The 27,394-nt window shown below is 40.2% G+C and overlaps 1 protein-coding gene across 1 annotated transcript in view; it reads left to right on the top strand.

The window, feature by feature from the left end:
• The window catches only part of LOC118763025, a 41,348-nt gene extending 25,087 nt beyond the window's left edge, over positions 1 to 16,261 (top strand). The window contains exon 2 of the mRNA XM_036502193.1: positions 14,748 to 16,261. Within this exon, the coding sequence (XP_036358086.1) occupies positions 15,351 to 16,076 (726 nt within the window). The 5' untranslated portion in view covers positions 14,748 to 15,350 and the 3' untranslated portion in view covers positions 16,077 to 16,261. The remainder of the gene's footprint in view (positions 1 to 14,747) is intronic.
• The last annotated feature ends 11,133 nt before the right edge of the window (positions 16,262 to 27,394 follow it).

The raw sequence follows: 27,394 nt of genomic DNA, 5'->3' as shown, positions 1-27,394 counted from the left end.
TTTCTTTTTTTTTTTTTTTTTTTGCGAATAAGCAACTCTCTGTTTGCAATTTCTGGGTTCATAGGATCATGCTCAAGGTGGCGTCGTCATTCATACGTGCCATTCTTGCTACATACACCCATCTGTTTTTAAAACATTCGCTAGACAAAACTTGCCTCTCTACTCTCACTTTCCTTTTCAAGTGGTACTTGAAGAAGTTGATGAGAGATTGACCAGAGAGGAAGGTGTTTGTCTCCAATCCTTTCAGACGCGTCCACCAGATACATTCTTTCGCCATAGCCACAAGGATGATGAAAATAGCTCTTCCTTCCCGTTTGAAGGAAGTAGGCGTGACAATATTGACGATAGACTCAGCTGATAAACCGACTCGTCCCACACGTGACAGCAGTTGTTCGACATAAGCCCACAGGTCGGAAATTGTTGGACACTGCACGAGTGCGTACAGAACGGTTTCGTCGCTCTGACCGCATCTCGGGCAGGTCGGCCCCGTGTTTCTCGAGCCGTGTCTGTAGAGCTTATCCCGAACGGGTAGCGCTTCTCTGTAGCACTGCCAGGCCAGGGATCTCTGGAAGTTGTCCATGGGCCCTGGCCCGAAAGTCGTCCTGAACAGGCGGGTCAGGTACTCCTCGTCGACGTCCAGGTTCGCCCCGAGCTCGTCGTCGTACCTCCCCTCCACTAAACCCCTATAGAATGCTTTGGTTGTGTTGAAGTCACTCAAGGTCGACCCAGGACGGCAGAGTTGCTTGAGAGCAACGCGACACTCGCGGTGCCATCGCCCTTCCTCGGCCTCTTTTTGATCCACGACTGCAGTTCGGTCATGGAGACGAGCTGCGGGAAAGCGTGCCTCACAAACGGCGACCACACCTGTTCACCGTCGTCTACATAGAGCCAGAGATGTCGCAGTCTCAGCGCGTGTCTGCGCATCATCAACCACGGCATGCCCAGCCCTCCTTTTAACGGGTGTTGACAGCAAATGGATCGCCTGACCATCGGGACGCATCCTTTCCACAAGAAGCGAAAGAGAATGCGTTGTAGTTTGTGATGGTAGGGTCGGGACAAGGTACGACGGTCAGGCGGTAGTAGATGACGGACGCGATGTACGTGTTCGCCACCTCCGCCCGACCTTTTAGGGACAGTTTCCTCTCGGCCCATTGCCGGGCGAGAGTGACCACCCTACTCGTTATCTCGTTCCAGTTCTTCTCCACTTGGAGGTCCGGACCAAACCAGACCCCGAGCAACTCAACCGGGCCGTCGGTCCAGCGTCCCACGACGGAGGCGCTGGTGGACGGCATGGGCTTGCTTCTCCAGGTGCCTAGTCGCAAGCCCACTGACTTTTCCCGGTTGATTTTCGCTCCTGTCACCGCTTCGTAGTTTTTCAGTGTCTCGCCGACCTGCTCGATGTGCTCGTGGCTAGACACTATGACGGTGACGTCGTCCGCGTATGCAGACACGCTCGTCCCGCATCCCAGTTCTCGCGGGATGCCTCTCAAGGTTGCCAGCTTCCGCAATAATGGCTCGAGAGTCAATACGTATAGAAGCGACGAGAGGGGGCATCCTGACGGACCGAACGTGCGATGTCGAAGGGTCTCGATAGATGTCCATTCACGCGAATTACCGAACGGATGCCTCTGTACAAAGCGGCTATCCAGCCGCGGAAGACGGGACCGAAGCCAGCCGCTCCGAGGACCGCCTCCAAGTATCGATGGTCCACCCTATCGAAAGCTTTCGATTGATCCAAATTGACCAGCGCCCCACCCATGCCAGTTCGTTAACTACCCTGTCTATGATGTAGCGCATCAGGTGGAGGTTGTCATGGATGGTCCGGCCCGGCACGGCGCATGTTTGCGCCTTGTCGACCAGTTTCTCGATGACAAGCGCCAACCTCTTGGCTAGCACCTTGGCCAAAATTTTCAAGTCTTGCATTAAGCAGAGTGATGGGCTAAAGTTATCTATTACATTTCCCTTGTTTAGATCTTTCTTCAGCAGTGTTACGGCTCCTCGGCTCACAAAACCAGGAATGCTCCCGTTTTGCTGCTAGTTGCAGTACACCGCCGCCAAGAGATCTCCAAACAAGTCTGGCATACAATTGTAAAGCTCGTAGGGTAGACCATCCAACCCGGTGATTTGTCCCTCCAGCATTCTGCCATCGCTTCCTGCACTTCCACCGCCGTGATGGCACCTTCGCAGCACCCTGCCTTTCTTGTCGAGAGTCGTGGTAGGCTATGTAGGTAGGCACTGAAGTCCACCCTATGTTCTTGCCCTCCACTCGTTCCGAACAGTCGGGCAAAATGCTGCTGAAAGGCCTCACACATTTTACTTGGCTCGAGCAATTCGCGCCCCTGTTCATCTACCAGGGACCGAATGGTGGCTTTGTTGCCCTGTTGCGCCTCTGCCACCCGGGCCTCTCTCGCGGCTCCAACACCTTCGTTCCTTAGAGCACGCATCCTAGCTCTGACAGCACATCCTTCGTGTTTGGCGTTGAAGTGTTGGTCGAGGGCCAACCTCGCCGCCAAAACGTCGGATGCGATGCCGCTTCTAATTGCCTCTTCTAGCTTCTTAACTAGCTCACCCTCTACTCTATTTCTATCTATGGCTAGTGCTTTGCTGTACCTAATCGCTTCTGCTTTTACTCTCTCTTGAGGGCAAACCACCATTTGTTGTTGATGATGGCTCCCGTCAAAGCCCTCTTTACTAGTGTGCTAATCCGGTCTCTGAAAACCTGTCTCGATGGGAAAGACGCGTTTAGTTTCCAGTATCCGGACCCTGCCTAAGTGTCTTACCTAAGTCTAGCGTACATGTCACAAGTTTGTGGTCCGTGTAGCTGACTATGTGGAATTGTGGACATCCTATGCTATGTCTACTGTCTACTCACAGTATCCTATCTAGATACGATCTCGACGACCCGATGCGGTTGCTCCATGTCCACGTTGGCGCATTCGGGTGTGGTCTAGTCGGAACCTGTCAGACATTTGAAAGCGTCTGAGCAGGTCTCTGAGGCATTTGCATCCCGTCTATTCCTATCTCTACCCACGTAGTCTACATGCGTGTCCAAGGTAGCATTCCAATCCCCCACTAAGAGTAAAGGACGAGACGTTCCCAAGAATACTTCTAGACGTTGAAAGAAATCCGCCCGACCTGTTAAGGGCGGTGCGTAGACTGATACGAGTCGAAAAGCGCACCCATTGCTGCCGTCGACATCCAGGACGACCAGTCTACCCTCCGGGTCTACGAATATTGTCCTTACTTTGAGATCCAGACTCTTGTGAAAAAGTACCGCGGTGCCACTACCGCCCATTCTCGGCAGACAGGGGGAAAAATAAATGTTGAACTGTCCGCCAAACATGGTCTTTAGGGCCCGCGGATTGTGGAGTCTGGTCTCACTTATGGCTATGATTTCTAACTTATGTGACTTTATGTCATTTAAGAGGTACCCTTGTTTCCAAGGGGACCCCAAGCCACGCGCATTTACACAACCAATCTTGATCATAGTCCTAATGAATTAGAATACAGGTGAAAGGAACAGAGGGTTACTTACTGCCGAGAAGTTTTTGCTTTCTCCTCCTTTGGTTGTCCTCGAGGAGATCCCAGTACAGTTTCTTTGTGAGATATTTTTGCATTTACCAACCGCGCTGGGAAAGTGCCTTTGAGTGTGTGGTGCAGACTTTGGAGATGTGTAATATTTTGATGTGGTCTGGTGGTGTGTGTGTATGGGTGATTGTTTGTTTTTATGTCATCTTCTGTTATGTTTGTTTTTGATTGGATGTATTCCATCAAATTTGTGTTTTTGGTGTCTATAGCTGTGAGCATGTTTGCTGTATATATTTTTGTGGTGTTGAGATAGATAGATAGATAGATAGATAGGCAGGTAGGTAGATAGATAGATAGATAGATAGATAGATAGATAGATAGATAGATAGATAGATAGATAGATAGATAGATAGATAGATAGATAGATAGGTAGGTAGATAGATAGGTAGGTAGATAGATAGATAGAGAGAGAGAGAGAGAGAGGGAGATAGATAGATAGATAGATAGATAGATAGATAGATAGATAGATAGATAGATAGATAGATAGGTAGGTAGGCAGGTAGGTAGGTAGATAGATAGATAGATAGATAGATAGATAGATAGATAGATAGGTAGGTAGATAGATAGGTAGGTAGATAGATAGATAGAGAGAGAGAGAGAGAGAGGGAGATAGATAGATAGATAGATAGATAGATAGATAGATAGATAGATAGATAGATAGATAGATAGATAGATAGATAGATAGATAGATAGGTAGGCAGGTAGGTAGGTAGATAGATAGATAGATAGATAGATAGATAGATAGATAGATAGATAGATAGATAGATAGATAGATAGATAGATAGATAGATAGATAGATAGATAGATAACTTTTTTTTTTTCGAGGTGGGATGGGTGGGGCACAAAAAAAAAACGTTTGATCAATAGGGATCTGTGGGTTGTGTGGTGTATAAAAAAGCAATATATATATATATAGGTTCACAGTTTAGGTGTAGCCTGGAAAAAAAAAACCTACAAAAAAGACCAAGGTCACCTCAGACAATTCGAAAAAGAACACATGAGTAAGTCGCCTTACTTCTCGTTGTCTCTTTTGGTTACAGATTTATGCTTAAAATAGTGTCGTCTCATCACTGACCATTTTTGCCACTTTTACCCACTTTTTATTAAAACATTCGTTCGACAAAGCCTTCCTCTCTATTCTCATCCTCCTTTTCAAGTGGTACTTGAAAAAGTTGACGAGAGACTGACCAGAGAGGAAGGGTTTGTTTGCAGTCCTTTCAAACGCGTCCACCACACACATTCTTTCGCCATAGCCATCAGCGTAACGAAAACCGTTTTCCCTTCCCGTTTAAAGGAAGGTGGTGGAACAATATTCAGGATAGACTCGGCCGATAGGCGAGCCTGACCTACACGTGACAACAGCTGTTCGACGAAGGACCACAGCTCTGAAATATCTGGACACTGCACGAGTGGGTGCAGAACGGTTTCGTCGCTCTGACCGTATCTCGGAAAGGTCGGTCCGGTGATGGTTTTCGAACCGTGTCTGTAGCTCTTCTCTCGAACAGGTAGTGCGTCTCGATAGCACTGCCAAGCCAGGGATTTCTGGAAGTTATCCATAGGCCCCGGCCCGAACGTCGTCCTGAACAGGCGGGTTAGGAATTCTTCGTCGACGCCCAGGTTTGCCCCGAGTGTGTCGTCGGACCTCTCCTCCACTAGTCCTCTATAGAACGCTTTAGTCGTTTGTAAGTTGCACAAGTTTGACCCCGGTCGGTAGAGCTGCTGTAGAGCTTGGCGACACTCTCGGTGCCAATCGCCCAGTTTCGGTCTCTTTTTGATCCACGTTTGCAGTTCGGTCAGTGAGACGAGCTGCGGGAAGTCGCGCCTCACAAACGGCGCCCACACCTGTTCACCGTCGTCGATGAATTTCCAGAGATGTCGCAGTCTCAGCGCATGCCTGCGCATTATCAACCACGGCATGCCCAGTCCTCCATTCAACGGACGTTGACAGCAAATGGACTTCCTCACCATCGGAACGCCACCCTTCCACAGGAAGCGGAAGAGTATGCGTTCCAGTTTGGTGATGGTGGCGTCGGGACAAGGTACGACGGTCAGGCGGTAATCGATGACGGATGCGATGTACGCGTTCGCCACCTCCGCCCGGCCTTTTAGAGACAGCTTTCTCTCGGCCCATGTTTGGCTGAGCGACCACTCTACTCGTGATCTCGTCCCAGTTCTTATCCATTTGGAGGTCCGGACTGAACCAGACCCCGAGCAATTTAACCGGTCCGTCCGTCCAGCGTCCCACTACTGAGCCGCAGTCGGACGGCATGGGCTTGCTTCTCCAGGTGCCGAGTAGCAAACCCACTGACTTTTCCGGGTTAATCTTTGCTCCCGTCACCGTTTCGTATTTTCTTAGTGTCTCGCCTATCATCTTGATGTGTTTGTCGCTCGACACTATGACGGTGACATCGTCCGCATATGCCGACACGCTCGTCCCGCAACCCAGTTCCCGTGGGATGCCCCTCAGTGGCGCCAGCTTCCGCAGTAGCGGCTCGAGAGTCAATACATACAGAAGCGCCGACAGGGGACACCCCTGACGGACCGAACGCGTGATGTCAAACGGTTTCGACAGGTGACCGTTCACCCGAATCACCGATCGGATGCCGCTATATAAGGCAGCGATCCAACCGCGGAAGACGGGACCGAAGCCAGCCGCCCTGCGGACGGCCGCCAAGTACCGATGGTCGACCCTATCGAAGGCTTTAGACTGATCCAAATTTATCAGCGCCCCACCCATGCCAGGATCCTTAACTACCCTGTCCACAATGTAGCGCATCAGATGGAGGTTGTCATGTATGGTTCTGCCCGGCACGGCGCATGTTTGCGCCCTGTAGACCAGTTTACCAATGACAAGCGCCAACTTCTCGGCTATTACTTTGGCCAAAATTTTCAAATCTGCGTTGAGCAGAGTGATGGGCCTGAAATTATCTATAAAATTCCCCTTGTTTGGGTCTTTCTTCAGCAACGTCACTGCACCTCGGCTCACGAAACCGGGGATTCTCCCGTTTTGTTGCCAGTTGCAGTAGACTGATGCCAAGAGGTCGCCAAACAAGTCTGGCATTCGACAATACAGCTCGTAGGGTAAACCATCCAATCCAGGCGACTTATCCCTCGCGCAGCCCGCCATCGCATCTCACACGTCAGCGGCTGTGATGGGACTTTCACAACACTCCGCTTCTCTTGCCGAGAGCCGCGGCAGGTCGGTCAGGTAGGCACTGAAATCCATCCCGCGTTCCGACCCACCACTCGCACCAAACAGTCGAGTAAAGTGCTGTTGAAAGGCCTCACACATCCTTTCGGGTTCGAGTAAACTGCATCCCTGTTGATCTATTAGAGACCGAATGGTGGGTCTGTTGCCACGCTGCGCCTCCGTTACCCGGGCCTCTCGCGCAGCTTCAATCCCTTCGTTCCTTAAGGCACGCATTTTAGCTCTGACGACGCAACCTTCGTGCTTGGCGTTGAGGTGTTGGTCGAGGGCCATCCTCGCAGCCAGCACGTTGGTTGCGCTGCCAGTGGTAAGTGCCTCTTCTAGTTTCTTAACTAAATCTCCCTCTACACTATTTCGTTCTATCGCTAATTCTTTGCTAAACCTAATTGATTCCGATTTTATTGCCATTTTCAGGGCGTACCACCAGCGGTTGTTAACGACGGCTCCCGTCAGCGCCCTCTTAATTAACTCGCTAATCTGGTTCCTGTAAACCTGTCGCGCTAACAGCGACGTGTTCAGTTTCCAGTAACCGGGACCCTGCCTATGTGTTTTATCTAAGTCGAGCGTACACGTAACAAATTTGTGATCTGTGTAGCTGACTATTTTAAATTGTGGACATCCTACACTATCCCTATCCGCTGCCCTGCATAGAAGTCTATCTAGATAAGATCTCGACGATCCGACGCGGTTTGTCCAAGTCCACGTTGGCACGTTCGGATGGTCGAGTCGGAACCTGTCAGACAAATGGAAACGTCTGAGCAGGTCTTTGAGGCTCTTACACCCCCTTCTATTCCTATCCCTTCCCACATAATCTAGATGCGTGTCCAAGGTAGCGTTCCAATCCCCTACTAACAGTAAAGGTCTAGACGTACCCAGGAAAACCTCTAGACGTCTGAAGAAATCCGCCCGACCCGTTAAGGACGGTGCATAAACTGCCATCAGACGGAATGCACACCCATTTCTGCCATCCACGTCCAAGACAACCAGCCTACCCTCCGGGTCTGGAATATTGCTCTTACTTTTACCTTTAGACTCTTTCGAAAAAGCACCGCAGTACCTCCACCACCCATGTTCGGCAGACAGGGAGAAAAATAAATGTCAAATTGATTGCCAAACATGGACTCGAGGGCCCGCGGCTTACTGAGTCTGGTTTCACTGATAGCTACTATATCCACGTCCAGTGACTTGATGTCGTTTAGAAGGTAACCTTGCTTCCAAGCCGACGCCAAGCCACGCGCATTCACACAACCTAATTTAAGCATACTTGACATTTACGAAAATTGTGTTTTACACACTATATTAGAAGAGACAAGAGGCAAGAAGGGAGGTCACTTACTCATTTTAAAAGTTTCATTTTTTTCTTCTTCTTCTTTTGTATTGCTTTTGATGAGGTGTTTGTATAGTTTTTTCGACAGGTATCGTTGATACCCGCCTACCGCATTCGGAAATATTGTTTTCAGTATGTGGTGTTGTGCTTGTGCTATATGTAAAATTCTGATGTGTTTCGGTGGTGTGGTGTGCGGATGATTGTTTGTCTTAAAGTCATCTTCACAGATGACCATGTTAGATATGATGTAGTCCATTAATTCTTTATTGTCTGTGTCTATTGCAGTTAGTTGTGTGTATGGTTTTACGGGTTCATTACTTTTTTGATTGTCTAGGGGGATGTTGTCCTGAGTTAGATATCTCCCTGCTTTACTTCCTTGTTTGGTGGATTTTTTGGATCTTTTTTCTTTTACCCCCTGTGTCTATTTGCCATTCCGTCGAACTTTCGTCGTCCGACGTATCAGTATGGGGTAGAGGCAAAGCATTTGCATTAATATGTATGCTTGTATAAATTGTTGATGTTTTGTGCGGTGTTTGTGTTGTTGTGGTGTTAGGGGTAGCATTTGTCTTCTCGTCACTGTTTTCTGTCTTTTTAATTGTCGTCCTGGGTGTGGGTGTTGGCCTATTTTTTGTTGATTCAACATGTTTAATTGGTTGTGAAGTCAACGGTGATTGTGTTGGTACTGTTTCTTTTCTTGGTGATGTTGTTTGTTCGTTGGTTTGTTGTTTTTCTTGGCATTGTTCTATAATTGAGTGTGTTGGTGTTGGTGTTGGCAACAAAGGGATTTTATTTGTTTTCTGATTTGTTCTTTCTTGTTTTTTCTGTACCAGATCGCACTTGGCAATTAAATGTTCGAGGCTGCCACATTTGTAGCATCTAGGCTTTTTGCCTTCTGCCACAACATATAAGCATTGCCCATTTTCCAAGTGGATCTTATCCGGTAGGCTCTCGATAGAGGCCCCCTCAATCTGTATCGTCACCACTATTGTCTTCCCACCCCAAATGTCGCCAGGGTACACAGCGGTCTCCAAAATGTTTATATTTTTTAAATGGTAACAGATTGCCCCTGTTATCCATTTGTTAGGAAGCTCGGGAGGTACATTTTTAATAGCGATTCGACTCACTCTCTGGTTTTTATAGTATGGGACCATGATGATTTCATCATTTCCCAGAGACTCAGTAGAGTGAGCTTTTGCCGCTTCCTGGTTAGGGAAGCGGACCACTACTGTGTTAAACTGGGGACCCCAGTTTATATACTCTTTTTCTTTCATTATGTTTTTTAAACATTTTTCTACATCAGTTTTTGTAATCTGTTCATTTAGTTTTTTGTTTTTTCTAATAATTTTATATACAATTGTCTTATTTTCTATTTCTTGCTTTATGTGTTTAGGTGTATGCAGCACTAAATCTTGTCCACGGGTTGTAAAGAGAGCTCTTGTTTCTATGAGCTCTTCATTTGTAAATGTCACAATTTCCTTCTTCTGGCGAAGAGTGTCCGCGAAATTTACTGTTGTTGATTTTTTTGTATTAACATCTTCACTATTAGATAGTTCATTTTTATTGTTGTTCTTGTTGTTGCTGTTGTTTTTGTCAATAGTTTTCGTGCGAGTTTTATTTTTATCATTTATGTTGGTCGTGGTAGTGGTGATGGTGGTGGTGGAGGTGGTGGTGGAGGTGGTGGTGTTAGCAGTAGTAGTCTCGTGGTTGCTGTTGTTAGTGGTGGTGGTGGCGGTGGTGACAGGGCTGTTACCGCACGTTGTTGCAGCGTTCATTTCACCGATATTCATATTTGCATTTAGCGCGCGTACGTTCTTTTTTTCTCCTATTGTTTCCAAACTAGGAAAATGCTGGTCAATAAAAGAACGCGACCAGCGTTCTACAATAAAGTTTCTCGACATTTTCTAATGTCAAGAAGAAAATTACAGAAATGAAATGGGGTTGAAACTGCCCCTAGGGGCGAATTCCTCCCTTGGAAAAGCACTCAAACGAAAGTTGGGTGCCTTACACACCTTATTTACAAAAATGTACACAAAAATTGGGCTATAAATAGTCAAAATAAACGATTACCTTCGGAGTCGAAGTGACAGCACATCCATAGACAGAGAGATAAATAGATAGATAGATAGATAGATAGATAGATAGATAGATAGATAGATAGATAGATAGATAGATAGATAGATAGATAGATAGATAGATAGATATGGTCAGTAGTTAATATATTATATATATATATATATTATTCCTCCCGTGTACGGTCACACCTAGAATACTGCTGCTGCCGTGGCAGAACTAAATCACACCAGAGGGTTTTCACTAAAAGAATTAAAGGAATGACTGTTCTCAATTATTGGGACCGCCTTAAATCATTGAAACTCTATTATCATCAACCCTGCCGTGAGCTATGCACGAATTGCACAACGTAGAGAATATACCACCAGCATTGCCCAAACGCCCTTAACGTTAGTTTCAGAATTCATCCAAGGCTAGTACTACAGACCATACGTCCCCTACCAAATTCAGCATCACAACACATACATACACTGCATCATATTTTCTTTCCTTGAACAGCCCCTGTCCTAAGAAACATTGTCTCAAAACAAATCAACCAGGAATAAGATCAAAGAAGAATAAGATCACCTTTAAACTGATCTGGACAAATTTCTTCAAGGGGTACCAGATAAGCCACATATACCTGGATACAACTCACTCAACAAGAAGTCCCTACTTGAATGGGCCATGATACCACAAAACTCGATTTAAAAAAGATTTAACAAATTCTATTAGATGGTGCTGAGTTAGACATGGCCTGGGCCAATCTTTGGTGGAAATATATCTAAATTTTCTGTTATATATACATATATATGTGTGTGTGTGTATGTGTGTGTGTGTGTGTGTTTATGTATATATATATATACATGTACATACATATGTGTATATATATATATATATATATATATATATATATATATATATGTCGAAGAGCGTAGGCTCGAATGTAAAAGACTTGTTTTAGTTCTATTCCTGAGCGCCATACTAATACATTGTTTGTTTGTACTCCACCTGCCTTCGTGTTTTGTTTATTTTCGTAAACCTTCCCGTTATATATATATATATATATATATATATATATATACATATACGTACATATACATACATATGCATGTATACATATATATCTCTAGATATATAAAACTGAGAATATCTGTCTGTCTGTCTGTGTGTTTCCCAAAAACTTGAGAACTACACAACCAATTTCATTCAAATTTTACACATACTTTACTTAGCGTCCGGGGAGTGTCAATTTTTAACTTTTTGCCTAGGGCGAGCCCACACCAATATCATATCTTCTCCACTATTTCAGTATTACGTGTTAGAAGTGAAACAAAAACACCTCTCTATTTTATGTCAGATACTTTCACTTTAACAATAAAAATCATAGATAATGATAACAATTGAATTATATGTAGTAAGTAATAATTAAAATCAAACTAAAGTATAATATAATTGTAACATAACAAAAGTAAAAATAGCAATTGGCATAAAATTGCATCAATGACTTGAACTTGAATAAGTGGTTTCACATGAATGGGAATAAATAAAAAATAAAATTTAAGTGCAGAAATGGAATAGTCCAGATGGAGCTGTGCACGGCTTTTAAATTAGATTATTTGCTAATTAGCTAGCATTAAGTATCTATATGAAGTTTGGCTGCATGTAATGTCTGTTTTCTCGAACAGCCGCTTCTACTGAGTACTGCTGTTGATTTATTTCATATACATAAAGGACTATAGCTTCAACTGAGTACTGCTTTTTGATTCACCGTAAGGTTTTTTTGGTATTATTATTACTGTTTAACTATTGTTATCCCGTTTGTTGGTTCCTCGTAAGGGAAGCGTTGTTGTGTTGCATTTGTTAAATAATTGTAAACCGTAACCCTCCCCGCTTCGGGAGAAGGAGCTTTGGTTATTGTTTAAAAATTGAATTGTGTCCCTGTTTGGGGAAACTGACAATATTTTCACCGTTTACACGGAAGAATTTTTGTTAAAATGTCTTCGATAGAAGAAAGTCCAAAAATGAATTTTGCTGCAGCCGTCGGCGGGCGGCGAACTCATTAAAATTAAAATGGAAGAAATACAAACCTATTTCGGATTGATCACCGACAAAGACGGTGAATCTAGGATAACACCACCAAACGAAATAAAAAATTAAATTAAATAAGACTATTGTCTATAAAGTATACAATGTAGAGAAAAAAGATTTGAACACATGGAGGAAAGCACCTTCGAAAAGTGTCTTGGTGCGACTATGAAAGATATCTAATCATAGGCGGTAAATTCGCCACAATAGAAGCAAGGTTCGAGTCAACGGAGCGTGCAAGGGAGTACTCGACTCGAACCTTGCAAAGTGGAAATATTTTATTTTTACTTTTATATCTGGGACGTAGGACGTCCCGGATAAAAATTTTAAATGTCCCCCAGAAGTAGAGGTAGGCTGGATTGTAGCCACACTTCTATACAAGAGGGGGCTCGAGATACAATTGATCGAAATTGCAAGAGACTGGCCTACAATTCCAGTCTGTTATATATTTTGAGTATTGTTATCACTAGCGATATCAAGATATAACTTTGTATTGTGTATTTTATGTGTAGATGCTAGGGTCATAATGCTAGTATATATATAATTATTATTTGAGGGAATATAAATCCAAACTTACAGGGAAAAAAATTAAATTTAGAAATACTAAATCAAATTTCACACAATATATATATTAAAAAATTAGAAAAAAACACCTTTTATCAATTCAAAATGAACAATTAAATTACACCATCCAGAAAATTACATATATTAGAAATATTAAAATTAAAATAACAATAAAAATTCAATGATTAAGTAATTTGCAAAAAATATAATAAAAACATATATATATATATATATAATATATATATATATATAATATATATATATATATATATATATATATATATATATATATATATATATATATATATATATATATATTATATATATATATATATATATATTATATATATATATATATATACAGAGAGAGAGAGAGAGAAATATGTACCTGTATAGCAAGTGATTTGATCTGAGATCGTATGCTGAAACGAAAACAATTGCAGCGTGGAAGGTGTTTGTAAGCAATTTAAGAAACACACTGCAGCACGGATTTTTGTCAGTGAACAGGTCGCGGTCTTAAAGCGACGAAAATATTTTGAAAAGTTAAACTTAAATGTTGAAGTGAATCGAACGCCTTTTGTGTGTTTCTTAAATGGCTTACAAACACCTTCCACGCTGCAATTGTGTGTATATATATATATATATAGTCATTACAGATATAGGGTGAAATATAATTAATTTAATAAAATCAACAAATTTCACCTAGTAGTATTTCGGTATGGAAAAGGACTATATTCGGTAAAAATTTATATAATCATATAATTATAATTCGATGTCGCTTGATCGAAAATATAAGAGGTAAGTTTTTCCTAGCATTTCTAGATTTATGAGGAGTATTATGTTGATAAAGGAAATGAACTTTAAGATTCTAATCCAGAAACGTGCGTCCATAATTGACCGAAGACTGTGTGATTTCATTATTTTTCTTCTTTTTTTTTGCCATATGTGAGTTACAAATATTGTTGTCTGCGGAGACTTATTTTTGTAGTAAAAGGAAATAGTAGTCTTTTGGCCGCTATTTCTAAAATTTTCGGTATGTGGTTTAAGCAACTTGTTGCAAAAAACCCTTATTATTATAATTATATAAATTTTTACCGAATATGGTCCTTTTCCATACCGAAATACTACTAGGTGAAATTTATTGATTTTATTAAATTAATTATATTTCACCCTATATCTGTAATAACTATTTTACTCCCCTACGACAAAACTACGAATCTTATTTTCGGCAGTACTATTTTGTGATTCACGTGGTAGAACTCTGGAGGGAAATACGAATTCACTTGTCTATGCAAATGTGGATATGCTGGTTGGTTTTTATATTTTTCGATGTCGCTTGATCGAAAATATAAGAGGTAAGTTTTTGCTAGCATTTCTAGTTTTAAGAGGAATATTATGTTGATAAAGGAAATGAACCAACATCCATCTGCCTGATGCTTATAACCTCTTGATGCCATTTGTGATGAATGTAGCTGTCAATATATCTGCGGTGAACTTATCAAGAGAAGCGCAAAAAATTTACTCTGTAACAACATCTAAAATGTGTGACGCCTACAAGGCATATTTTGGCATGCCTGTCGGGGATCAAGATAAATCCTCGGTACCGTACTTCACCTGCGAACTCTGCAAAAGAACTCTAGAGGGTATGATGGAAAATTTTGCTTATTTGGGTAGTGGAATTTTTAAATATAAAATTTTTGATTTTTTTTTTTCAATTTTTTTCATCTTTCTTAACCAGTGTTATAGAAAATATGTATACTGTATTTAATGAAAATATAATATAAAAAATCAAGTACCATACAATGACTAATGTAAATACATCTGTAAATATTTCTTTATGGATGGAAGATGATGAATGATTGGGAAAGCAAGTGTAATATATTTGTATTTTTATACTCATATTTTTATTTTCCTCTTTTGCAGGATGGTACAGAGGGGAAAAGAGAGCCATGAAATTCGTAATCCCATGAATTTGGTGAGAACCAACTGACCACTCAAACAATTGCTTCTTCTTCATGACCGAACTTTCCAAACGTTGAGCTGGCAAGAATGCACCTGCTATCATATATCAAGACCTTCTGTCATCAATCGCCCCAGTTCCACACTGCCCTGAGCACCCAATACCCACTCCTCCAAACAGAGAGCAGCCACCTTCAGAATAGAGCAACACACCAGAAGAGGTTGAAATCGTTGAACCAAATTTCAGAGGTGCAGCAAAAGAGAGAAACCTATACTACCCAAACCAAAAAGACCTCAACGACCTTATCGGAGATCTTGGTCTCACAAAGTCCAGTGCTGAACTTTTGACATCCGGCAGTGGAATTTGTTACATGAAGGTGTGCAAGTCAGATAAAGTGCAACCAGTATTTTTCAAGTTTTTTCACCAGTCAAGATGGGCTTTGCTTCTGTCACAATCTGACTGGTCTGTTTGAGGCTATTGGAATCACTTGTAACCCCAACGAGTGGCGCCTCTTCATTGACAGCTCATCCAAGAGCCTCAAAGCCGTGCTACTTCACAACGGGAATATGTATCCATCTCTTCCCCTGGCTCACTCAGTGCAGCTCAAAGAGAAATACAGCAGCGTGAAGATCTTGCTTAAAGCCTTGAAATATGAAGAGTACAGATGGGAGGTTATTGGAGACTTTAAAATGGTGACCTTTATGATGGGTCTCCAAGGCGGCTTTACCAAGTTCCCATGTTATCTTTGCCTTTGGAACAGCAGGGAGACTGCAGAACACTACCAGAGGCGGCACTGGCCACAGTGGACCGAGTTCGGTGTGAGGAAGAAAAACATCAAATGGGAGCCACTGTTGGACCCCCGAAAAGTATTGTTCCCTCCACAGCACATAATATTGGGTCTTATGAAACAGTTTGATTCGGCTCTATATCAGGAGTCTGCAGCCTTCAGATATCTTAAAGACTTTTTCCCTAAGCTGTCTGAGGCAAAAGTGAAAACCGGTGTCTTCGTCGGACCACAAATGTACAAGATCTTAGAGTGCAAGGAATTCTCCAAGAAGCTCACTGAGGCGGAGGAATCAGCGTGGAACACCTTTGTTGCAGTGGTTCGAGGGTTTCTGGGAAATCACAAAGCCGTAAACTATGTAGCGATTGTTGAGACTCTGAGGAACATCCTGCAGTTTGAGTGCCGTTACCAAGGATCGTATAACGGAAACATGAAAGTAATTTACAGTATAAGCGTAAATCGCGAAAAACTACTCGCTTCTTTTGTGGTATTTTTTCTGCAATCCTAGAATGAATAAATGCCACCTTTGAATTATATGTTGTTTTGATCCTACTTTGAATGAATGAAAATGCTCACATTTGCCGATTTTCACAATGGTATTAGTTTAACTTAAGAAATATCTCTATCCTGGTCACATTATTCATGCTTTCTCGCCATTATTCATACTTTCTAGACCTAACCAAATAAGAAATAGCATTTGTTTCCGAAAGACAAAGATTATGTTACATAGTGTATTTGATGTACTAAGAAAAAACACAACCAAGCTGGAGTCCTAATGTTTAAAACGTTCACTGTTAATGTTAATATAGGATTCGCAGTTACTGCCCCATCCCCTGTATTTGCTGGCCTTAGCTATAATGCTTCAGTTTGTCTAGGGGTTGCTCATGTCTCTCTCTTTTTTACACGCCTTTTATGTAACCCCACATTGTACTGTCTACACTGTTTCTGTGAACCCTTAATGGTTAATAAAGAAAACATTATATGTTTATATCGATGAGTTGCCTTTTCTCCTCTTCCCTTGTATTCTCTCTTTCTTTATTTCTCTCTTTTTCTCTTTTCTTTTTTCTTCACTGTCTTATTTTCCCCGTATTCTCGCTCTCATTTTTTCTTTCCCCTTTTCCGCTCCTTTCTCCCTAACCCTCTTTCTTTATCTCCCTCTCACTCACTCTCTTATTATTATTATTATTATTATTGTTATTATTATTATTATTATTATTATTATTGAGTGAGAGAGCAGTGCATACCATCAATTATTATTATTATCATTATCATTATTATTATTATTATTATTATTATTATTATTATTATTATTATTATTATATCATTATTATTATTATTATTATTATTATTATTATTATTATCCGCTTCTTTCAATTTTGCTTCCATTTCTTGCTGAGTGTCTTCCGGACACCGAGGGCAAAAACACTCACTGTATACATTAGCAGTCTATTAAAATAAAGACACCAAATTGTTCATTTACAAAGTCACGTTATTGAAAAAGGGAAGAAAGACAGAAATAAACGGAGGAAAAAGGGAAAAATGAAAAAAAGAAAAGAAAAGTGGAAAAGGAAAGAAAATTCACAGCAACAATGCTCTTCTCAATACGTGTGGCATTGCATTTAAGACGACCTTTTGCACTTCCTGCGCGAATGGTAAGCCAGGGATTTTCCTCAAATAATTTTCAGTTCCAGTTTTGATCATTCCAACTGCTCCGACAATCATTAGTATTGTAACCGTCTTGAAATGCCACATTTTTTCGATTTCAATCAGCAAATCTTTATATTTTCTGAGCTTATCAAAATATTTTCCCGATATATTATGATGACAAGGTATACTCATGTCAATCAATAAACAGACTTTATTGTTTTGGTCTTTCACAAAATATCTGGTTTATTAGCTTTGAATACTTTCTTTCTTTATTATTATTATTTTATGCTTGACTTTTGTTTTGTATTTGTACAAGTTGGCTCCAAGTCTCACCCAGAGACCCCAAGAGACAACAAATTAGAAGTTCTTGTTGGTGTTATGTCTAGGGTGTCGTATATTTGGTTTTGTATTTAGTGTTGTACTAATGAATGTCTAAAAAAACATACGAAAATTATGTTTGTTTTAAAACTTGAGATTACATAGAAAAGTATTTTGCGTAGGATATGAGCAGTTCCCATGACCACTATCTTTTGAATTTCTGCTATATTGGGGTTTCCTGGTATCTGAGTTAAGTAGCAATCAGCCCCTTTTGCTATCATTCCCATGGCACCTATGACAACAGGTATTGTTTTAGTCTTCAGGTTCTACATTTTGCTGATTTCTATTTCCAGATCTTTATATTTGCTCAGTTTCTGGTAGGTCTTGACAGATACGTTTATATCGATTGGGACAGTCATATCAATGAGGAGACATGTTTTTTGTCTGAAGTCTTTCAATATGATGTCTGGCCTATTTGCATCTATCTTTCTGTCAGTTTGGGTGGTGAAGTTCCAGAGGAGTGAGATGTGGTCATTTTCAAGCACTGGAGGTGGTTTGTGTTCCCACCAGTTTTTTTCATGGGGCAAATCCAGGTTTTTGCAAATTATCCAGTGAATATATTGTTCAGCTCTATCATGCCTGTTGAGATACTCTGTAGGCGCAAGAAGACTGCACTTGGAGACAACATGATCAATGGTTTCATTTTGTTGTTGACATGCACGACATGTGTGGGAAGATGTTGTTCTTTAATATGTTGGCCTGGAAGTTTCTTGTAGGTAGGCATTGTTCTTAGGCTGCTATGATAAAGCTTTCTGTTTCTGATTGTAAGCTAATGGCCATTAACCATGATGGGTAAGGGCTTTGTCAACATCGGCATTATTAGCTCTCTTTGGGTATGTGGTTTTCCTTGCCATTTATCATTAAGAATATCTAAGGCAGCAGTTTTAGCGCGGGTTTTCATACGCTTAGCTTTTTCTGTGCTTGTTTCTAGTACTTCAAATTCCGGAATTTGTTGTATTTGGAATTCACTTACGTATTGCTTTGCCTGTTTTGGTACTGAGTATGATACTTTCTTGTTTTCGTGTTTTGAGACAAGTTTTAACATCCAGGCCTCAGAGTTTTTCAGCTAGGTGTCTAGGCCAATTGTGACAATCTTCATGGTTATTTTCATTGTTGTTGTTGTTGTTGTTGTTGTTGTTGTTGTTGTTGTTGTTGTTGTTGTTGTTACTACTACTACTACTACTACTACTACTACTAATAATAATAATAATAATAATAATAATAATAATAATAATAATAATAATAATAATAATAATAATAATAATAATAATACTATTATTATTATTATTATTATTATTTATTGCCTTTGTACAGCTTCTAACGCTGGACATGTACTACGTTGTCAGCTGTTCACAAGTGAACTAAGGTAACACCTCTTATTTTTTGAGTACCTTTCGGAGTATTCGAGCGGTTCCAAGAAATGCTGTTTTCTGCAAGTGTTCCACCCATATTGCAGCCCCTATCTGTTCATCGTACTTCTCGAGATTTGCTCACTGTTCCCAGAGCTCCAACAATTATTGGTACTACTGCTACCTTTTTCATCAACCACAACTGCTTAACCTCCCAAGCTAACCTGTCGTATCTCTCTCTTCTTTCTTCCTTATCGCATACCTTGTTGTCAGCTGGGCATGCTATATCTATGATCCAGCATAATTTGATTTCTTTCTCAATTGAGACTAAGTTTGGCTCATGGTCGCACTGAATCATAAAATCCCATAGGATCTTTGCATTTCTATTTTCGACAATGCCTTCAGGTTTGTGGCCCTACCAATTTTTTTCTTCTGTCAAGTCCATATTGTTGCAAAGTGTCCAATGGACATGCCTGGCTATATTGTCGTGACGTCTCTTATGGGCTAGTGACATTTATTAGCTGGTAATATGCCATACGGTTTCACCGTTTTGTCCACAGATTCTGCACTTATCACTTTCTGGTGTGCTGTCAATTCTGTATTTCATGTAGTTTGTCCTTAATGCTTGCTCTTGGACAGCACAGATTAGAGCCTCCGTTTCCAGTTTTAAATTACTTTTAGTCATCCACAGCCATCTTTTTCTTTGTCTGTCTTATTTTCAACATCCCTATTTGACCATGCATTCTTTTCTTTACCCACAATTTTCAATTGCATTCGTTTTCAATTGCATTCGTTTTCAATTGCATTCGTTTTCAATTTCTTGTATAGCGCTTTATCTTTGCAATCTTTCATCCTACACAAGCCTCACCTTCTTACTTCTAATAATAGCGGTTCTGTGGCATTTTTTACATACTATGCTATGTTGTTTTCTTCTGCTCTAATGCTTTTGCATCCAGAAAATCCTCTTCCCCCTCTTTTTCTTGGTACATACAGTCTGTGTCACTTTTTGGGTGGAGTGTCCCATATCTAGTTAGCAACTTCTTTGTCTTTCAGTCTAAGCTGTTTAATTCGTCTACTGGTCATGCGATTACCTCTGCTCTATATCTAAGGAGTGAAACCGCCCAGGTGTTGATAACTTCGTTCTTATTCCGTCCGTTTAATTTTGACTTAAGGATCAGTCTCAGTCTGCGCAAGTACTCCACCTTAAATTTTTCTGTCATTTCTTTCTCCATCAATTTATCCATTTCCAAAATCCCCAAATACTTATAGCCCGTCTCTTCTATCTACTTCGTAACCTCCCCCGTCCATACATTTGATTTTTTCTCTCTTCAAGACTAACACACCACACTTTCTCAGTCCGAACTCCATTCTGATATCAACACTGAAGGTATACACCGTATCAACGAGGGAACTGACTTGGGCTTCATCTTTACAATAAAGTTTGAGGTCATCCATGAATAACAAATGGTTGACGTTTTGTAGGCGGCTTTTTAATACATACCCAGCTTTTGCTTTCCTTAGAATCAGTGTTAGCAGTATGAAGCACAGTACAAAGATCAGTGGGGACAGGCAGTCCCCTTGGAAGATGCCCCTCCTAATTTCTACTGTCCCTAAACTTCTTCCGTATGTTGTCAGATCCGTCCTCAAATTTGCCATACTTTTTCCAGGCAATCACTCAACATTTGATGCAATCCCAAACAGGTTCATACACTCCATAATCCAAGAATATGGGATCATATCGTACGCCTTACGATAGTCGATCCATGACATGGCTAAGTTACTTTTCCTCCTCTTGCAGTCTCTGAGTACAGTTTTATCTATCAGGACTTGATCCTTGGTACCTCTGCACTTACGCTTGCAACCCTTCTGCTCATGTGGCAGAACTCCATTTTCTTATCAGATGTTCGTACGTTGATTCTGCGAGTATTCCAGTCAATAACTTCTACATAAGTGGCAAACAGGATATTGGCCTGCAATTGTCTACCGTATTGCCTTTTTCGGTGTTTTTCAGGCACAACACTATCCTATCCAATATCAACCACTCTAGTGTTGCTTGGTCGGCATTTAACAAGGTGTTCAGTTGCGCAGCTATTCGTGCATGACATTCACCTAGTCTTTTGATCCAGTAGCTTTGAAATCCCTCTGGTCCCGGGGCCTTCCAGATGCTCATTTTTTTGCTGATTTCCTTCACTTCGCTAACTGAAATGACTAGTTCTGCCTGATTTGGACAGACTACTGTTTGTTTCAGTTCTTGCAACCATTCAGCATCCTTCTTGTGCTCCTTGTCTTTGCTCTAGATGTCACTCCAAAACCTTTGACTTTCAATGTTATCTGGTATCAACTTTTCATCTGTACACCCTCCATTTATTTCTTTATAGAATCTCTTCTGATTTACTTTGAATAACCTATTCTGGTGGTAACCCTTCATTCTTTGGTCGTATATTACCATATTTGCTTTCTTTGCAACAAGGCGCTGTTTCAATTCCTCCACTACTACTTTCAGGCCCTTTCTTTTAATATTATACTTCCTTTCCAGCGCCCTGTATTTTTGTTCACTTTTAAGCTTCCCTTTCTCTTTTCGGTCTAACACAGAGATTTCCTTCACGTGCATGTCTAACCCTGCCTGGATTCTTCTTTTTCACCATGGATCTTTTCCTTTGTCACTCCCATTGTATTTCTTTTTCTTGACATCGACACCCACATTTTCTAATACAACAATACTTGCTGCCTTGCTCAAATTATTTGTTTCTGTACTATTGTTTGTTCTGATGTGTTTCAGAATTTCATTGACAATTTTCGTTTCTTGGTTCAATTTCCATCGATCAGCCTTTTTAAGGTTGCGAATAATATCACATTCGTTCTCCTGTAGTTTTAGCTTTATTCTGTCGTAGATTGCTTTTTGTTCATCTGTCATGTCGGTATTAATTTTATCGTCCTCTTTTAGATCATCTATATGTCTCTCATCAAGTAAACTACCAGTGCTCCTTTCCTGTGCTATGAGATTACTCTTATTAGTATGAACTGTATTTTCATTCTTATCTATACTGCTATTGTCTATGACTCGTCTTTTGATAGCTTCGAGCTCTACTTCTGTGAACCAAGAATTTTTTTCTTATTGCTCTAACTTGATCACATAGTCTCTGTTCCGTGAGTTGAAACAATCCCTTTTCTCTCCAATGATCATACATACGTTGTCGGTAACCCCTAATTTGGGCACCATTTTCATCTACCGGGTTGCTCAGGTAGTAACACTCCATGACTACAGTATTAATTTGTTTGCTCCATCTACGCCGTGTGTGGTGGTCCCTTTCTGGATATCGACAGGCTGGACCCGAACCAGAATCTCTGAGCCTACCGGGTGCAACACTGTCACCATCATTGGCTTCGGTTTCATTGCCACCGTTATTCACAATATTTTGTTTTTTATTGTCACTTATATGAGGTAGAGATTATCAGGTTGCGCAATTACCAGTGTTTTTATTGTGACACCATCACTAGATGTATCATTATTAGCCCATAAGGAGACTCCACCCGTTTCATTTCATTATTATTATTATATTATTATTATTATTATTATTATTATTATTATTATTATTATTATTATTATTATTATTATTATTATTATTATTATTATTCTATGTTTGACTTTTGCTTTATATTTGTACAAGTTGGCTCCAAGTCTCACCCAGAGACCTCAAGAGACAACAGGGTTGGAAGTTCATGTTGTTGTTATGCCTAGTGTGCCATATATTTGGGGGGTGGGGATGTTGTACTAATGAATGTTTTTTTTTAAACCGAAAATTATGTTTGTTTTAAACCTTGCGATTACATAGAGAGTATTTTGCGTAGGATATGAGCAGTTCCCATGACCACTATCTTTTGAACTTCTGCCATTTTGGGGTTTCCTGGTATCTGAGTTAGGTAGCTATCAGCCCCTTTTGCTATCATTCCCAGGGCACCTATGACAACAGGTATTGTTTTAGTCTTCAGCTTCCACATTTTGCTGATTTCTATTTCAAGATCTTTATATTTGCTCAGTTTTTGGTAGGTCTTGACAGATACGTTTATATCGATTGGGACAGTCATATCAATGAGGAGACATGTTCTTTGTTTGAAGTCTTTCAATATGATGTCTGGCCTATTTGCATCTATCTTCCTGTCAGTTTGAATGGTGAAGTTCCAGAGGAGTGAGATGTGGTCATTTTCAAGCACTGGGGGTGGTTTGTGTTCCCACCAGTTTTTTTCATGGGGCAAATCCAGGTTTTTACAGATTACCCAGTGAATATATTGTGCAGCTCTATCGTGCCTGTTGAGATACTCTGTAGGCGCTAGAAGACTGCACTTGGAGACCACATGGTCAATGGTTTCATTTTGTTGCTTGCATACACGACACGTTGGACTGCTTCTGATCTTTAATATGTTGGCCTGGTAGTTTCTTGTTGGTAGGCATTGATCTTGAGCTGCTATGATAAACCCCTCTGTTTCAGATTTTAAGCCAGAGGCCATTAGCCATTGATGGGTCAGGGCTTTGTCGATATCTGCATTATTCGCTCTCTTTGGGTATTTGCCATAGAGAGGTTTTTCTTGCCATTTATTATTCAGAATATCTAAGGCCGCAGTTTTGGCACGGGTTTTCATGCGCCTAGCTTTTTCTGTGCTTGTTTCTTGTATATCTATCTCTAATTCCGAAATTGGTTGTATTCGGAATTCACTTAGATATTCCTTTGCCTGTTTTGTGACTGAGTATGTGTTTTGTGACTGAGTATGTTATTTTGTGACTGAGTATGTGTTTTGTGACTGAGTATGTTATTTTGTGACTGAGTATGTTATTTTGTGACTGAGTATGTTATTATTATTATTATTGTTATTATTATTATTATTATTATTGTTGTTGTTATTATTATTATCATTATTATTATTATTATTATTATTATTATTATTATTATTATTATTATTATTATTATTATTATTATTATTATTATTATTATTATTATTATTATTATTGAGTGAAAGAGCAGCACATGCCATCAAAGTGACACTGAGGTACAAATATACGAAGCCCAATATATTTATCATGACTACCTGTGTGATAAGCATACACCAGGCACAACCATATGTGCGCGAGCGACATGGTGATTTCATAACATAAATAGCGCATAACCTTGCAGGTGGGGTCCAGTTAGAACTTTCTTCATCCTACTCAAAAGGTCCCTGAATAAGGGTTGTTTAAGAATGTTGAATGAAGCACCCATGTTTCCAGGGGTGAATTATCCAAACCCAAAGAATTCCTCCCAACTCATGGCTATGATGCTCTTCCATTACTCCTACTCCTAATCTGAGGTACACATATTGTCAACCACCAAGGGGCATGCTCAACTGGTTACGGTCAAACAACTGACAAGCAAGTCTGTGGTATTGAGCAGAATATTTACTGTAACCCATCTTTTACACCAAGTCTTTCAAATGCTTAAAACTCTCCTGATAATCTTTCCTGTTACTAAGAAGCAAACTTTTATAGGGTATTATATTCCAATCTCCGTCAACCATATGTCTATATTTTTGCTAACAGTTCTCAGTGCACCAATTATTACAGGCACAACCTTTACTTTTTTCATACTCCAAATTCTTACAAATTCAAATTTTAAGGGATTGTATTTTTAAACATTTTTCACCCACTTTCTTTACAAACCCGGGATCAAACGAACATGATGGATCAATTTGTAAACAACTTCGCTTTTTCTTATTGTTGTCTGGTTTATTATTTTCTAGCATCTTATCCGTTTGGATAGAAAAATCCCCACACAGTTTTGCATATCTCCGACTCGATGATCATACCTTATACCTCCAGCTTCAAATCCCCACTTCTGACATAGCTTTCCAGTGTAAAACTTTCATAACTTGGTCATGCTTCCATTTTTTTATATTTTCTCCTGTCCAGTTTGAGCCAACTAGGAACACTCTGCAATAATGTGTGCCAGTCTCATTCCAAATTTTGCAGACTTTACATTTTTCTGACAACTTCTCATACGTATATTTTCTCAAGTTGATGAGGTTTTTTTCGCTTGATCTTGAGCTGTTATAATAAGGCTATCCGTTTCTTTTTTAATTGATCCGCTTTTAACCGAGCCCAGGATAATTTTCCATGCACAGTGGCTTTCCAGAACTGACCATGCAAAAGTTTCTCTTCAGCCTGTTTTTTGAATTTTCAATTTTGTCTCTTTCTCGAATTCCACACTTGATCACCTCTTCTTTATTCACTGACTTTAGTAATTTCTCTGCACTGTTCTATAAATATTCTAGTAGGCTTTTTCTTACCATCTGTACACTTTCCACAGCAATTAAGCCCCTTTCACCCTGGTCTCTCCTCAAATACTACTGGTTAATATCAACTTTCGGATGGTGGATTCCATACATTGTCAACATCTTTCTAGTTTTTCTGACAAGTTTCTGTATGTCGTTTTTGGTCCAATCTACAGTGCCAATTCCATATCTGATTATCGGTTCTGCTCTTGCATTTATTATTTCAATAACTTTTTGTTTTAATTCAACTTCGACTGTAATATTTTTCTCACTCTCCTTGTACATTCCCTACAAGTAATTTGCATTATCTCTTCACGTTTTATTTTATCTGCCTTCAGTATCCCTTAATTCTTATATCACTTTCATTGTTTGCCTATTTGGCATTTTAATTCCTTGACACTTTCAAATTTTCCTCGTTTCATTTTCAATATAGCACACTTTTCAATCCCAAATTCCATAACTACATCATTTGAGAAAATGCAAACAGTATGTACTAAACTTTCAAGTTGTTTATCATTTTCCGCACAAAGCCTTATATCATCCATAGAAAGGAGATGATTTATCTGACCATATCCTTTTCCCAAATTATAAATCAGTTTAACTTTGCGTAATATTAAACTGAGTGGTATCATTGCCTATACAAATAATAATGGAGATATGCTATCACCTTGAAATATACCACATCCAATATTCACTTTCCCAACTTTTTGTCCTCCTCCAATCAATTCGGTATTCCAATATTTCATACTTTCATTAAGCATTTTCTCCTTATTTTCTGCCAATCCAAACATGCTCATTGTTTTACTTATCCAACTGTTATATGCCTTTTTGTAATCCAACCATGCTACATTCAGTTCCATTAATCTGCACCTACAATTTCTAATTATCATTTTATCAATTAATAAGTGGATTTCGGTTGCCCTTCTTTGTTTCCTGCACCCTTTGCACCTCTTACTATATATTGTTACTTTCCAGGTGGTTATATAACTTTTATAAGTGGTCAAAAATTTGATAGTAATATACATGTCGTTGTTGCTGTTGTTGTTGCTGCTGCTGCTGCTACCGCCACTGATGCTGTTGTTGTTGTTGTTGTTGTTGTTGTTTTACTTCTCAGAGCGCTCGGTCTCGTTTGCTCTGGTTGATTCTGTGAGATCCGACAGCAACCTGTTGTCAGAGGTCTCTCAGGGTCTCTTTCTGCACATTATAAGCTTTGATGCTTGGTTGGCAATTATCGTGGAAGATACTCAACATCCTAATACCAATCTCAAAATCCTAGCTGTCTCCAGCAGAACAGTTTTTTTGAGCTCACTCTGCTCTCATTTCAATTTTCTCGAATTGACATGACATATTTTTCGAACTTTATTGTTAGTGCTCCGAGTGCCTCTACAACTACTGGAATGTCAGACACTCTCCTCATAGACCACATTCTTGCAGTCTCGTCTTTTAGTAATCTGTACTTTTCCATCTTGTCTAATTCTTTGTCACTTATGCGTTCTTCCCCAGGTATTGCGATATCTATGACTTTGGTTTTCTTTTTTCCCTTTATCTACCACAGCAATGTCTAGTCTCTGAGTATTGGTTTCTAAAATCACACAGTACAGGATCTTATATTCAAAGAAACGATTCGCTGTTTTTATCCATTTGAAACTTAATTCTCAGGGCTTGTTCCTAGGCGCTGCATATCAATGCATCCTTTCAGATCACTTTTTCTTAGCCATCTCCAAGTGTTGATCGTGTCTTTTCCTTCGATTTCTCTGCGGTATTGCCTATGCAGTGGTTTCATTTTCCAGTTGTTTACTCTTTCTTCTTCATCTTGTTTCTTAAATGTTTGTGAGTGCATCATGTTTTCGGTAGGCAAGTCTAACAGTGGTAAGAAAGGATTCACTCTATTGTTTGATATACCATCCCGGACTGTTTTTTCTCGTTGATAACACTGATTTTGTATCTGAGGCCTCTTTCTCTCTTGTCCCTAGGAACATTCATCTTGTCAATATCGGTTTTGGGGTGTAGTTCCTTGTTAATTGTCATCCCTTCTCTGGATTTCCTGTCCATTTCCTCAAACTCTAATTGTTATTATTATTATTATTATTATTATTATATTATTATTATTATTATTATTAGTAGTAGTAGTAGTAGTAGTAGTAGTAGTAGT

The sequence above is a fragment of the Octopus sinensis genome, linkage group LG4 (assembly GCF_006345805.1).
Source record: "Octopus sinensis linkage group LG4, ASM634580v1, whole genome shotgun sequence".
NCBI lineage: Eukaryota > Metazoa > Mollusca > Cephalopoda > Octopoda > Octopodidae > Octopus > Octopus sinensis.
Note: the sequence above shows the minus strand (reverse complement) of the source record. Positions and strands in the feature narration are given on the sequence as shown.